Source organism: Aquarana catesbeiana, linkage group LG01 (genome assembly GCF_042186555.1).
Source record: "Aquarana catesbeiana isolate 2022-GZ linkage group LG01, ASM4218655v1, whole genome shotgun sequence".
In the NCBI taxonomy this organism is placed as follows: Eukaryota; Metazoa; Chordata; class Amphibia; order Anura; family Ranidae; genus Aquarana; species Aquarana catesbeiana.
Window position 1 is genome coordinate 571,671,876 of NC_133324.1, and position 13,968 is coordinate 571,685,843.

At 39.9% G+C, this 13,968-nt stretch overlaps 1 protein-coding gene across 1 annotated transcript in view; it reads left to right on the forward strand.

The window, feature by feature from the left end:
- The window catches only part of FRAS1 (Fraser extracellular matrix complex subunit 1), an 830,295-nt gene that overhangs the window by 546,995 nt on the left and 269,332 nt on the right, over positions 1-13,968 (forward strand). Inside the window, exons 24-25 of the mRNA XM_073597432.1 lie at positions 7,304-7,444; positions 12,181-12,321. Coding sequence (XP_073453533.1) covers positions 7,304-7,444; positions 12,181-12,321 — 282 coding nt within the window. The remainder of the gene's footprint in view (positions 1-7,303; positions 7,445-12,180; positions 12,322-13,968) is intronic.

The following is a 13,968-nucleotide window of genomic DNA, read 5'->3' on the forward strand; positions in this document are numbered from 1 at the left end:
GATTTTAATTGGCAAGAGCCTTGCACAACTGGGACGCTCCACCGTGTGCCTACTTTGTGACATTTGCAGAGTGTTAGTAGTCTGCTAGAGCAAGCTGCAAATCTTTATTGAATATGATTGCAGTTATTTCCCATGTGACTCTATAAAGAGAGCTAAAAAACATGCAGTGTTACAAGGACCATACAAACTGAAATTAACCGACACTTTAGACTGAGATTTGATAAAAGTTTACTTGTGCTTAATTTACACAGAACATTTATCAACTGTAATTTTCCTTCACATGGTCCTTTTCAAGCATAGTTTTGTTCTAGCTGTAAAATAAGGAATACTGTATGTATCTTTTAAAATATACTATAAACACATATATAGTCTGTACAAATCTGACTTTTGACCTCTAGTTCTGGCATTGCCTGTTATATATGCAGCAATGCATCTTCTAGAATGTGAATCCAAGTTATGATACATATACAGTATATACAACAATTTTACAAATGCAGTTAAGTGCATTGTAATTAACCTGTAAGCCCAACTTGAGGCATTTGGCCAGGACTTCATTTATTTAGAATTTTAAAATTTCACTTCCTAACCTGACAGTATCAGGATCACATTTATAGAATAGAGTAAGGGAGCAAAGGATCGTTATAACCATCTTGCCAGTTTTATTTTTTCTATGGGACCCATTGGGACATTTCCTTTCACTTCCTGTCCCATGGCAAAGACAGGAAGTGATAGGAAATCCCTCCAAAATGCACCAACATGCCCAGAAGAATCTGGTATACAGACATACTCAGATTTCTAGCAGAAAACCCCTTAGGTCTTCCCAAAAAAACAGATCTGCTATTTCAAGGCCCCTTGTATTATCCTGTTTCTCAGTCTCTGGCTTTAACGGTATGGCTGTTGAAACCCAGGCCTTAAAGGATAGTGGGGTTTTTGAGTTTGCAATTCCTACTTTGCTAAATGCAAGAAAAGCTTCCTCCAGAATAATGGCCACCTGGTCTTTTGTTCATTCTTTTTCAAAGGTTGAGGTCCAGTCTTCTGCTGTTTCACGTTTTGGCTGCAGGGTTATCAAAGAGGCACTCTGAGGTTTGGTTTCTTGACCCTTGTTGTTTGAGCCTTTTGGTACAGTTTTGTTTGCCTCATTTAGTACAGTTCTTTTTGCCTCATTGTTGCCCACCCTTCTTTTTCACTGCTTGGGGACATCACATGGTATATAAATACTCTTCCTGTGTATTGTACTGTATGGAATGGAATAGGGATATAAGAGAGGCACCCAGGGGGTGTGTCCTCTAAAGGTTTTCCGGTGTCCCATCACTTGGTGTATGAATACTCTGACAGTATCCTGTACTGTACTCCAAGGTAGGGAATTTACAAGTCAAATTCCTGTTTTTTTACTTTTGGGACATGGAAGGGTTGGAAGAAATTACATTGCCCTGGTCTCACTAAGGTCGAGAACCACTAAGACTCGGAGTTTAAGACAGTTGGCACTTTTATGATTGTATTATGTGATCTGGAGACACCTTAGCAAAAATCTGTTTTGACTTTTTCTGTATTTTGAAATGAAAAAAACTCTACTTCATTCAATTTCAATTTCATTTATTATGAGTAGGGGATTTCCATACAGTATATAGTGGTGTACTTTTGAGGCCACTGTGTGATGGCAGCAACTGCTTTCTCAGATCTCTATTGCTAGGAATAAGAACCTGACAGAGGCTCTATCTGTTACCTGCTCTATTCAAAGCTGAATATGTGTTGGCTGGAGTTTAAAGCTTTCCAAATGCATTTGATGTATAACTCATAAACCATCAGTAAGATTAGAATTCTATTTCTAGGTTACAGCAGACTGCCAGTGTCACAAGAGATTGTTATGTTACAAGAAAGAGTGCTGTGTTTCCTGAAAGACTGCTTTATGAGACTGCTGGGTTATCATAAAAATGCTGTTCTTTACCATATGTCACTCCATATGAATGAAAGCTTTTATTGAAAACACAAGGATAGATGGTATAATTTTATGCTGGGCATCATATGAACTTGTCTATTTGTGTCAAATTCTGGAATGTTGTATCTGCTGAGATACTGAATTTGCCTGTCTAAATTTGCCTTCTGAATTCTCTTATGTGCTGTTATTGAGGACTACTTAGAACAGGCTTCTTCCTGTTTTTCCACAAAGAGAGGTGATTACTACTGAACTTCAATATGCTCAATCAATAACAACGGAGTAAAATGGAGGGCGATGCCCAGGAGTACACATTAAGTTTCTCTTGTTTTTGTTTTCTTGTAATACTAAAAAATGTACTTGAATTTAGTTTTCTTCTAAAATATTAATGTTATTTGTGTTTTCCATGCCCTCCTTTTCTTCATCTTACAGAAATAAAACAACCGGTTTACTGTAAATTAATTCACCAATGAAAGAACTAATTTGAGTAATTTCCCCAGTTAAGAGAATTGTTTTCTTGTGTGTGGATACATTGTTCTACACTTAATCCTTGCCACATTATATACAACATTGACACTGGCATTGCAGTAATAGTGGTTTGCATTATACGGCATGCAGTATCATTTCCAAGTTAAGAATATATATTCTCAGAACACTGGCTTCCATTATATCACAGTATTAGCAATTCTCTGTATGCTTACTGGTATACAGTTTATCTACTACATACACACCACATAGAAACAACACATAGACAAACCTTCCACATTTTTTTCCTAATGTACTCTTTTAATTTTTTTGTGAATAATAAGTGAACAATAATTGTTAAAATATGAACTACCTGGAACAGGTATGCACACTGAGGTTGATTTGCTTTGCAAGGACATTTTCCCCAGAACATATTCTTTGCAAAAAATAACCAATCACGTGCAATGAAAGTAAAAAAAAACAAAAACAAAAGCATTTTTGCTTTAACATGATTAGATGATGGAAATCAGCAGAGCTTCACTTCATTCACTAAGCTCTGGGACAAATTCACTTGCAAAGGGCAGTATAACTACACTTCCTCCACTGCTGCTACAGTGCTGAGATCCTCAGCAGTGAAAAATCTTCAGTTCAGAGATTTACATCAGTTCTATGATGTGCACTAGCAACAGATAACTACAATACCCATATGTCAAGCACCTAAAATGTTAAGCACAGGACGGTGGCTAGTTCTGGGCTGAGATGCCTGGCCTAAATAACTATAAGCTTCACCCCTCATTGGATGTATCCTCAAAAAGACTTGTAGGCTAGGTTCACACTTATGTGGGTGTTTGCTGCTTCGGGTCCGCACCTGTTCCGCAACAGCCTGCACAGAAAAACACGCTTCTGTGAGAGATGTGTGGGGTTGCCATTAATGCTAATGGCACCCCCACGCAGCACATTTTCCCTGCATTGGGAACCGCACTGCATTTGTGCTTTCTGTGGTGGAAAAAAGGTGCAGGGACCCTTTTCCTGCGTTTTCTGAAGGCACAGCAGTCCAATGAATGGGCTGCCATGCCCACACAAAACACGACTCACAGAACTGCACATTTGTGAACCCAGTCGTAGTTCTGATGTGGATGTGTCTGACCAGATCTGTTAGATTATGGGGTGCACTGGGCAGCATAGTCAAACTTTGTTGTCTGTTTGACTATGCAGTCATGTTTAGACATACTGCGCACATACTGATCTAACAGGACATTAAAACTGTGAATGACTGACTGTAAATTTCTGTGATTGCAGCTGGGCTTTAAAGGTACAGCTGACCCACTAATTCTGTACTGGTGTATTTATTTTAATTTTTAGCAAGTATAGAAAATGCCAGTTGATCTTGCCAGAATTCAGTGTCCTTGCACTTCTTGAGAGATGAACAGAAAGCGTAGGCAGTGTTATAGGGATGAACAGAGGTAGACATGCTTGAAGTCTAGCCTGTGTGATAAAATACTTCCTCCTTAGATACACTGGATGTGTGAGCATTGGCTCTCAGGAACAGAAAGTGTGTTATTTAAAGCATTACCAGGTGAAAATAAAGGGAGAAAGTCCCCAAAAGTCCCCCCCAAAAAAGGAATGTCTATTTTTTTGTTTTAAATATGTTTAAAGGGTTGCAGGAAGGCACAAAGCAGCCTGTTGTTCCACCCGTTTTTTTTTTGTTTTTTTTTTGGGGGGGGGGGGGATTCTTTTTATTTAGGTTTCCATATAGAGTTACAAACTTAAAAACTGTCAACAGTCAGCTCTACAATGCTTTAGCACCAGTGAATAATGCAGCTCCCATATATCATTTGTGACAAATTAATTCAAAGAAATGACTACAGAGCACATAATAGGCACTTTCAATTTTAATCACAACACTCCCAAAAATGCAGATAGCAATTTTACCAGGTACTGACCAGTACTTTGCCCTCAGCAGGAAACTTTAATCTACAAACAATCAATCCAAAGCAGTGGAATTGTCATTAATGCAACCAACCCAAACCTTTTCAAATTTAGATGGTACGCTTCTTCTAAGATATGTAGCTTTGTACAATGGTAATGCATTATTTACTAACACCTTCCAGAACATGATGGTGGAAGGCAGCAGTTTCTTTCATGACAGAATTATGATTTTACGTGCATAAAGCAAAAGTATGGTAAGTAGCGTACAGATCACCTTTTTGGGTGCTAACAGGTCTACCAAGCCCAATAAACAAACTTCTATATTCTATAGAAGGTCTAATGTTAATCGCCGTGACCGATATTACCACAACCTCTGACCAGAACAATTGGATGGGTGTGCAATGCCAAAGTATGTGCACAAAATCTGCCCCAGGGGCAGCACACCTCCAACAGTTCGAAGAATGTGTGGGAAAGATCTTTGCAAGATATATATATATATATATATATATATATATATATATATATATATATATATATAACATTTTTATGGAGAAATTTAAATTGTATAATTTGATCTTTTGCTGACACTAGTCTGGAAGAGGGTGGTACTCCAAACGTTGTCCCAGTCATCACCGTCTAGCTGTGGGACGTCTGACAACCATGCAGTGCGACAAGAGGATGTACTTGGTGGTATCTATGAACGGTTGTTTATAAGTAGTGGCTAGGGCTTTGGCAAGGTCTTTATCTCTAAGTAAGGATTCCAAATCACCAACCTTCACACATAGACTGGAAGATCCAAATTGTGTAGAAAAAGCCTGCCTAAGCTGAAGATAGTGAAATACCCATACCTCATCCAAATAATTGGGTCGGGGTAGACAAAGAACTGGGTCAGCTGAGGATTATTCCACAATGGCATATACGGGGACACTACTCTGTCCTTAATTTCAGCTCTCTTGGTTACTTCATACGCTCTAACAACAGGTCTCATAGACCCAGTGAGGGGATAAGGGTCCCTGCACCCACAGAACACTAAGTGAAACAATGCCTCATAGGAGCCCACGACTGCGGTCTCCAATGATACCGCTGCATCATCCTCCATCCCTGGTTTTAAGGGTCTCTAGGTGCTTGCTCAGTTAAAGGAGGTTATGTGTTAATTTAAGGAGCTTCTTTTACTACAGATAATCATTTAATGATCTATTTACAATTAAAGGTTTATCTTAAGGCAGATTTTATTTTTTTAAAGCAATCTGTTAAAGCGATACTAAACACACACTGTTTAATTGACATTATCGCTTCTATTTCTGTATGTGGTGTGACTGGTATGCGAGGTGAGGTCATCGGTGATTGGTATATTTCACCTCGCATTTGTTCTATTGTCAGAGACTGAACCGGAATCTGGCCCGGATATTTCCGACCTCTGTGGCAGGCTTGCTTCCGGTCTGGGTCTTCTGGTCCACTTGAGTCCATGCTCAGGTGAACTTTAAATGACAAGGAAGAGAGCACAGCAGTGCTCTAGCCTGAGACTCAAAAGGTAATCTGAGAGAGAGGAGCCCTGTTTGTGTGGATTGAAAATGAAGGTTTGTTTTACCTCATGTTTTGTGGGTGACGAGGACCAGCCCCACACCGTATAGAGAGCAGTGTACTGTTTAGTTTAGCGCCGGACAGCAAGGATTTGTTCTACTGTTTTGTTTATTTTTATGACTTTGCAAACCACCTGTAAATAAAGCTGGCAACCCGCCAGATTTTAAAGAAACTGCCTGTACGCTGACTTTCATTTCGAGAAAAGGTGATCCCCACGAGCTAATCTCCCCACAGTGGATAATGCCATGGTGATTATTTTATTTAAAAAAAAAACATTTTATGTACTTTTTTTCCTAACTGATATACAGCTGTCACACCCAGATCTTTCCCAGCCTGTCTGCAGGGAAACATAAGCAGGAGGAGCTTCTAGTCGTCTGCTGCTGGTCACATGTTGAAAATTAAAAAAGAAAAACAGCCTTTGGAATACAGAGTAAAAATAAATAATATCAATAAACTGTTTTAAATTGGTATACAAATATATATTTGACATCAAATCTTTATTATTTTGTGGAAATAACATGTTGTGGGCTGATTTCTGCCATTCAAAGGCTGTGTCACGCATCTCCAGCCTGTGTCTTCGAATAAGAGGGAGGTGAACCAAGATGTAATAGCCTGCCCCCATTGTGTTTAGCTGGTTACTGGTCATGGGGGAGGAGGGAGGGAAAAGGCTGTCATTTACCACTGTGTGTATGCCTACATGTGTGACTCAATAGTCATATGGGCTACTCAGATGTAATAGGGAGGAAATGCTCAACATAGAAAAAATTGAGCATGTGCAGAGTTGCCTAAACAGCTGCAAAATCCCTAGATGACATGAACAGGGACATGAACAGAATGTTGAGATAGAGAACAGCAGGATCATCCCATTTTTTTGCAGAATATAGAAAATGAATCTCATAGTGACTGAGTGAGTATGAACAGCATGTAATACAGCATTTATTAATAGTTTTTTCTTATTTTGTGGGTTCAGTGACACTTTAACACATGCCCTATACAAACAGACAAAAGGGCTGCTGTAGTATCTCTTACATTACTGTAACTGCAAATCATGTATAGTCCACCACAGTGCAAGTCCAAAAATACATAAACCCAACCTCAAGTAAGAAACATTTTTTATTTGTGTATATGTACTGTAATCCATAAGCATATCCTGGAAAAGATAAGGTATAAAAAAGAATATATAATATCAGCAGTTGTCTTTTTTTCTGAGATTTACTGCCAAACAAAACATGTCAGAGGCATAATCCAATGTTGAGGGATGTATGAAATCAGTGTTGGCACACACTCATTCAGGAATATATGCCGTGTGCCTATCCCCTTGGATACAGTGACTGATTCTTTTGATATATATTTAGCTCTTCACATTGTTAAGTAATATTTCCTTTATTTATGCAGAGTGTGACTGGAGCTGCAATGCCTGCAAGGGCCCTTTGAACACTGATTGCCTGCAGTGTATGGAGCACTACGTCCTTCATAATGGAGCTTGTGTTGAGCATTGTCCACCCTCCTACTACAAGCATCGGGACACCTGCAGAGGTACTTTTTTATGTGTGCCTTGTAATTTGTGAGCATAGTGAACCAACCAAACTACAGGTTTGTAAAATGATATAAGAATTTTTCTATCTCTAACAATTAAAACTTAGAAAAATATAGAAGCTGCCATTTTCTGATATTTCATTCTGATCTATTATTGCTGAATATTTGTTAAAAGCCAATGAGCTAAAGTATTGAAGACAAAGACAGACTGACAATTAGCATTTTCAGAAGGGGACAGCAATGCCGTGAATTGAAACAATATCCAATACTTATGGGTATGGGGGAACACACGACTTTCTGTATCGACTTGCACATTCACTCACTGTCATGTGGTGATGGGAGGAAGGTCCCTAACATTGTATAAGCTCCCATCAGACTGACTTATACAGTTTTTGTTTTGTTTTTTGTTTTTTTGTTTTTTTTGCTTTTCTCCAGTGACTGAATGGGTCAGTAGGGGGAGCAAACATAACTTGGGTACAGTATAAGCAGTGGGGGGGGGGGCTGAAAAAGAACCTTTTCCTTTTACTAGGATTTTTTAATACCTACACTTGCTGTAGCCCATGCACAGGGAAGAGTGCACTCTTGGGATATGTAAAATTTCAAAGAATAGAGCCTAGTGATGGGATAATGCAGCTCCATCACACTTATGCAGGAGTTGTTTCATCACTGGTAGCCCTGTGGCTGAAAAAGGAAAACACTGGCAGATTTTCTGTGAAGATGGCAGTGGTGTTGGCTGTGGAGTGGTGAGGGAAAGTTTCAAACTGTCTTTGCTGGAGGATAGCAAACTGAGTGGTGAGTTTGCAATAGTGCGCAAGTATGCCATACATATTTGCACAATAAAGCAAGTGCTCCTGCTGAACCCCCATCCTTCAGTTCCACTGTAAGTAAACTTGCATGGGTATAGCGCAGGTTCACTTTAAAGTATGCTGCGTAATAATACCCATACCATCTTCTCTACCCTTACACACTATATTTGACAAACTTACATCTGTCCAAATCCCCACATACTTTATCAGTTAATGGGTGCCGATATATTTCTCTTTTGCAATTGGGACTGCTTTTGGACTTACTTACTGTAAACTACTTCCCCTTAGTGCTTGACACATATGGTTTCATTGTATTTTCTATCTGGAATTGAAAAACAGAGTACATTACCAAACAATAATATGGTTATAGCCAGGTGTACAGCAGAGGGCTTTAATTTTTTTTTTATATATACCTCTATTCTGGACAGCAAGTGCCACATTTCACGGCCTCCTCTTCATTCCCGTATGTATAACTGACTGCCAGAGCAACTCCATTTGTATAGCTAACGTACTGAAAATTGAATTAGCATACATTTATTTACTGCGTAGAGAAGTAATGATGCTCCCATTCTGGAAATAAACATGAATTACTAGATTCACGTACGTTTTTACCTCCCGCAGATATAACCTTGGCTGACTGACAATCCATTATTTATTAACTCCTCATTGATGACCTTTTACAGTGTACTTCTTCTTTCCCTTATTTCCTCCTTAGCCATGAGATAATCAGGTCATCAGCATCTCCTATATAAATATTAATGCATTCCACTGTCATCTATAATCTAATTTCTTCTCTTCTTCACTGTTATTTTCATCCATCTTAACATCCTCCTCATATTACTATTGTCTCTTGGTAGATTCATCATTTTTTAATATGCTTTAGCTCTGCATCATTCTGGCCTCCTCCCTAAGTTGTTCTTCTTGTTAGTTCTAAGTATATTCCATGTGCATTATAATAATAATCATGTGGTGATTTTTTTTATGTGGCTGTGTTGTCCATATAATAAACATAGTCCTTGAAATTGTATATTGCATAATAAAAAGATTCATATAAATTGTAAACTTATATATTTCAAAATGCAAATTGAAAACATGTCAGGGTCCTTTTTTCAGCTGTTAAGTACTGCAGTAAGAGTTAAAATATCCTGTGCTGGCAGCACATAGGAGAGTCGTATGACTGTTCTCACACAGTGCAGCAGCCTGGAGCTCCAGAGGTCTGCCATGTTCACCTGAGCACTACTCCAATCAACAGCGCTGTTCAGAAAGCAAAAGCTAGAGACCATGGAAGTAGCATTGTGTATGAAAGCAGTGATCCAAATCTCTTACATGCTGCCACAACAGGCAGAGGCGTAGCTTGAAGCTTGTGGGCCCTGATGCAAAGGGTAACCTGCGAACCCCCCTGCTACCACCGAACGTTTCGCTTTTAGCTGCTGAGTGAAAGCAGTGGGCTTATATGTAAAAGAGGCCCTTTGACCTTAATGCCGCGTACACACGGTCGGACTTTTCGTCTACAAAAGTCCGACAGCCTGTCCGACAGACTTCCGGCGGACTTTCGGCGGACTTGCAGCAGACTTTCTAACGAACGGACTTGCCTACACACGACCACACAAAAGTCCGACGGATTCGTACGTGATGACGTACACCGGACTAAAATAAGGAAGTTCATAGCCAGTAGCCAATAGCTGCCCTAGCATGGGTTTTTGTCCGTCGGACTAGCACACAGACGAGCGGATTTCGGGGTCCGTCGTAGTTACGACGTAAAGATTTGAAGCATGTTTCAAATCTAAAGTCCGTCGGATTTGAGGCTGAAAAAGTCTGCTGAAAGTCCGGAGAAGCCCACACACGATCGGATTACCAGCCAGCTTTAGTCCGTCGGCGTCCGTTGGACTTTTGTAGACGAAAAGTCCGACCGTGTGTACGCGGCATAAGATTCACATACAAGTCCACCACTTTCATCTGGCAGTTCAGAGTGTGGCCTGCCTGCCCCCACCTTGTGTGCATGTGCACAGTTGAGAAGGGTGGGGAGGGGCTATACTGGGCTGGGTAGGGGGGCTGAGCAGAGAGTACACCGCTGGGGCAAAGGGCTTGCCCTATCACCCTGTGTAGGTGAAACCAAAACTCAGAGGGCCTACGCAGGTTGACGTGACCCCTGTGAACCCTAAAGCTCTGCCCATGGGGGATGGTGTCAGTTTTTTTATTAATTTTTTTTTCGATTTTATTTTTTTACTATTTTTTTTACTATTTTTTTTTACTATTTTTAACAGCAGCCTTTTTTGCGGCCACACAGCAGGGCTGTCCCTGGAGCCCGTGGCCACCCACTCAGCCTCTTCGCAGCCATCCATTCAGTTCACGGCATGGCTGGGGGCAGAGACTAGAGGTCAGCTGACTGGTGAGGAATGTAAGGTGGAAGGGGCTGAAAGAGACCCTATCTCCTTATTTTGGCATAGGTGTCACTGCTACGAGACACCACAAAGTCAGAGACACAGTGAAGCTGAAGACACAGTGAGTAACACTACCTGTGATTATAGTTGCCATTAAAAGTCCTCACTACAGTTCTCAGATCAGCAGATGACCTTGATCAAGAGCACCTAAGTTGGCTGGTCAGAACTCCCCACCAGCACTGCCACTCATCCCATTCCCCCCACCAAGGAGTAAGAAGGAATATAAATAGAGAATACATGGAAGGGAGAGGAAAAGAGGGGGCGGGACAAAGAAAAAGGGAGAGAAAGAATAAGAGAAAGAACAAGAAAGAAGGCTAGAAAGAGGGATGGGGGAAAAAAACAAGAAATTAGGATAGAGAGAGATAAAAGGGAAAGAAAGGAGAACAAAGAGAAAGAGTGGTGCATCCTAAAATGCACCATAAGGGGTATTAATACTGTACAAGTGGAAGGGACTCGGGGAGCGATAAATGTCCATGGGTTAGGGGCGCAAATTACTTGTCTTGCCTTGGGTACTGATAACCCATGCTATGAAAATAATTTTACGATTAGGGGTCTCCACAACTTGGGAAATTTTATCAAGGGGTCACGGCACTAGAGAGGTTGAGAACCACTGCTTTACTGGTAAAGTGGCTGCATAAGGTCACTGTATAGAGGGACACCTGCATCAGACCTTGTTGGTGTTTCTGTTGGTGTAATATGCGCCATCTAGGCAACTACTACAGTGTGAATGAGAAATGTTTTAGCATTGTTAATTAACTTTTTAAATCGTAATAAAGATATTCATTTTTTTTAATGTTGTGTATCGTGGTGCCTATAAAGTCCATCATCAATATTTCCATTTAATATAGACGCACAATTAACCCTTTGATCACTTTAGATGTTTAACCTCTTCCCAGCCATTGTCATTAGTACTGTGACAGTACATATTTTTAGCACTGATCACTGTATTAGTGTCGCTGGTTCCCACAAAGTGTCAAACGTGTCAGTGTCAGACTGTCCGCTACAATATCGCAGTCTAGTTACTAGTATAAAAAATAAATATTCCATTATATATCCCACAGTTTGTAGACGTTATAACTTTTGTGCAAACCAATCATTATACGCTTATTGGGATTTTTTTTTACCAGAAATATGTAGCAGAATACATATTGGCCTAAATTTATCAAGAAATTAGATTTTTTACATTTTTTTTATTGGATATATATTTATAGCAGAAAGTAAAAAATTGTTTTTTTTTTTTCAACGTCGTCAGTCTTTTTTGTTTATAGAGCAAAAAATGAAAAACCCAGTGGCGATCAAATACCACCAAAATAAAGCTTTATTTGTGGGAATAAATTGCTTAAATTTCATTTGGGTACAGCGTTGCATGACCGCTCAATTGTCAGTTAAAGTAACGCAGTGCCATATCGCAAAAAATAGCCTGGTCATGAAGGGGGTAAATCTTCTGGAGTTTAAGAGGATGTTTGACTTCTTGTTTTGTTTATTACAGAGTGTGCAGAACACTGCCTGTTGTGCACTCATTCCAGTCATTGTAGTCAATGTGAGGCCCCATTCTACCTGCTTGATGGACAGTGTGTTACTGAATGTGGAAAGCACCATGTTGTGTCACACTCTGATCGTAGATGCCTTGGTAAGTACACTTTTATTTTATCCACATATATAGTGCTGATGTATTCTGCAGCCATTTATGAAGACTATAAACCACTCATATAAATCCCTGCCTCCATGGAACTAACAACCTAATTTGCTCTTTACAGTTACAGAGATTTTGTTCTAAGCCAGTTATGATAGAGAGTTTACCTACTATTTTTTTTTTGGATTGTGGGAGGAAGTGGGGCAGAAAATAAAACATTCCAGCACAGAGAGAGAATTTAACCCACATGTAGCTTGCCCGATGGGAAGTGGATTGGTGACCCCAAAAAAATGCAAGATCAAATTGTTATTCCCTAAGAATTGTCACACACAGGGAAGATATCTTCCTGAGATGTATTGCCTGTCTATAACTGCATTGGCACCACCACTGTACTCATGCAATTCACCAAAAAGTTTGAAGCTGCAATTCCCTACCTTCTTCTCTAAAGATAGCTAGATTGGACAGTGATTTTTCAATAAGGTGGAACATCTCTACTGGTGAAAAGAATTACTTGCAGTGTCAGCAGCATAATTTTTATGCCCAATGTATATCTTTAAATGGACCAATCCTTGACCAAGAGACATTTATGGCCAGCTTAAGCTACTTATCCCAAAGACACATTTTAGGTACTTTTATACTAGACTGGTTATGAATGTAAATGCTTTAATTATAACACCATAATACCCAGATCAGACAGATAGAATGAAATGCATGATATAAACCAAAAACATAATTTAAAAATTAGGAAGCTTTTATTGTACATACAACATATGCCCAACTTCCATAGTGAAAACACAACCGTTCCTTGCTCTCTAGCCCTACTTCCAGCCCATTCTTCGATTTGTTTGTCATGTGCTCTTAACTGAAAAAGAGGACTGGCTTTCAGGCACAGCAACACATTATACTGCTTTGTCTGAACTCTAGTCCTCCCCATTCAGCAGAGATTAATGACCAGTATCTATACATTTTGTCACGTTTTATTTCAGGGTTTCTTTTAACACCTACCAAAAAAAGGGTGGTGTGTTTGCTATTTTGAGTTGTGTTTTTGTTAGTAAAATCATATCAACAATTTACAACATTAACAAACCAAGATAAGGACACTTGGACACAGGGGCGTAACTAGAAATCACAGGGCCCCATAGCAAAATGTTGTATGGCCCCCCCCCCACAAAAAAAAAAAAAAATGAACTATGCCATTGAACAACAGATTATCACACCCATGTGGCACAGTACCCAGGCAACAGCGTATATAAATTTCGACCAACAAAGTATGCAGTATACTGTATGCAGTATATGGGCGATTTTTTCCACAAAAAAAATCTGCGATTTAAAAAAAAAAAAAAACTCAATTCACGTTTCGAATCGTTTTTTTTTTTTTTGATGAACACCGCGCCGGTCCTGAGGAGCTGTGGGCAGGAGTTTTTAGGCGAGTCCGCGGCTTCGGCCTAGTCCGTGGCGTCCGGCCTCGCGGACTAGGCCGAAGCCGTGGCCTCACCCAAAAACTCCTACCCACAGCTCCTCAGGACCGGAGCGGTGTCAGCGGCGGTCCTGGTGAAAAAAAAAAAAAAATCGATTTGCTGAAAATTTGAATCGATTTGACCACTCAACTCGATTCAAGATTCAAATCGATTTTTTCCTCAGCCC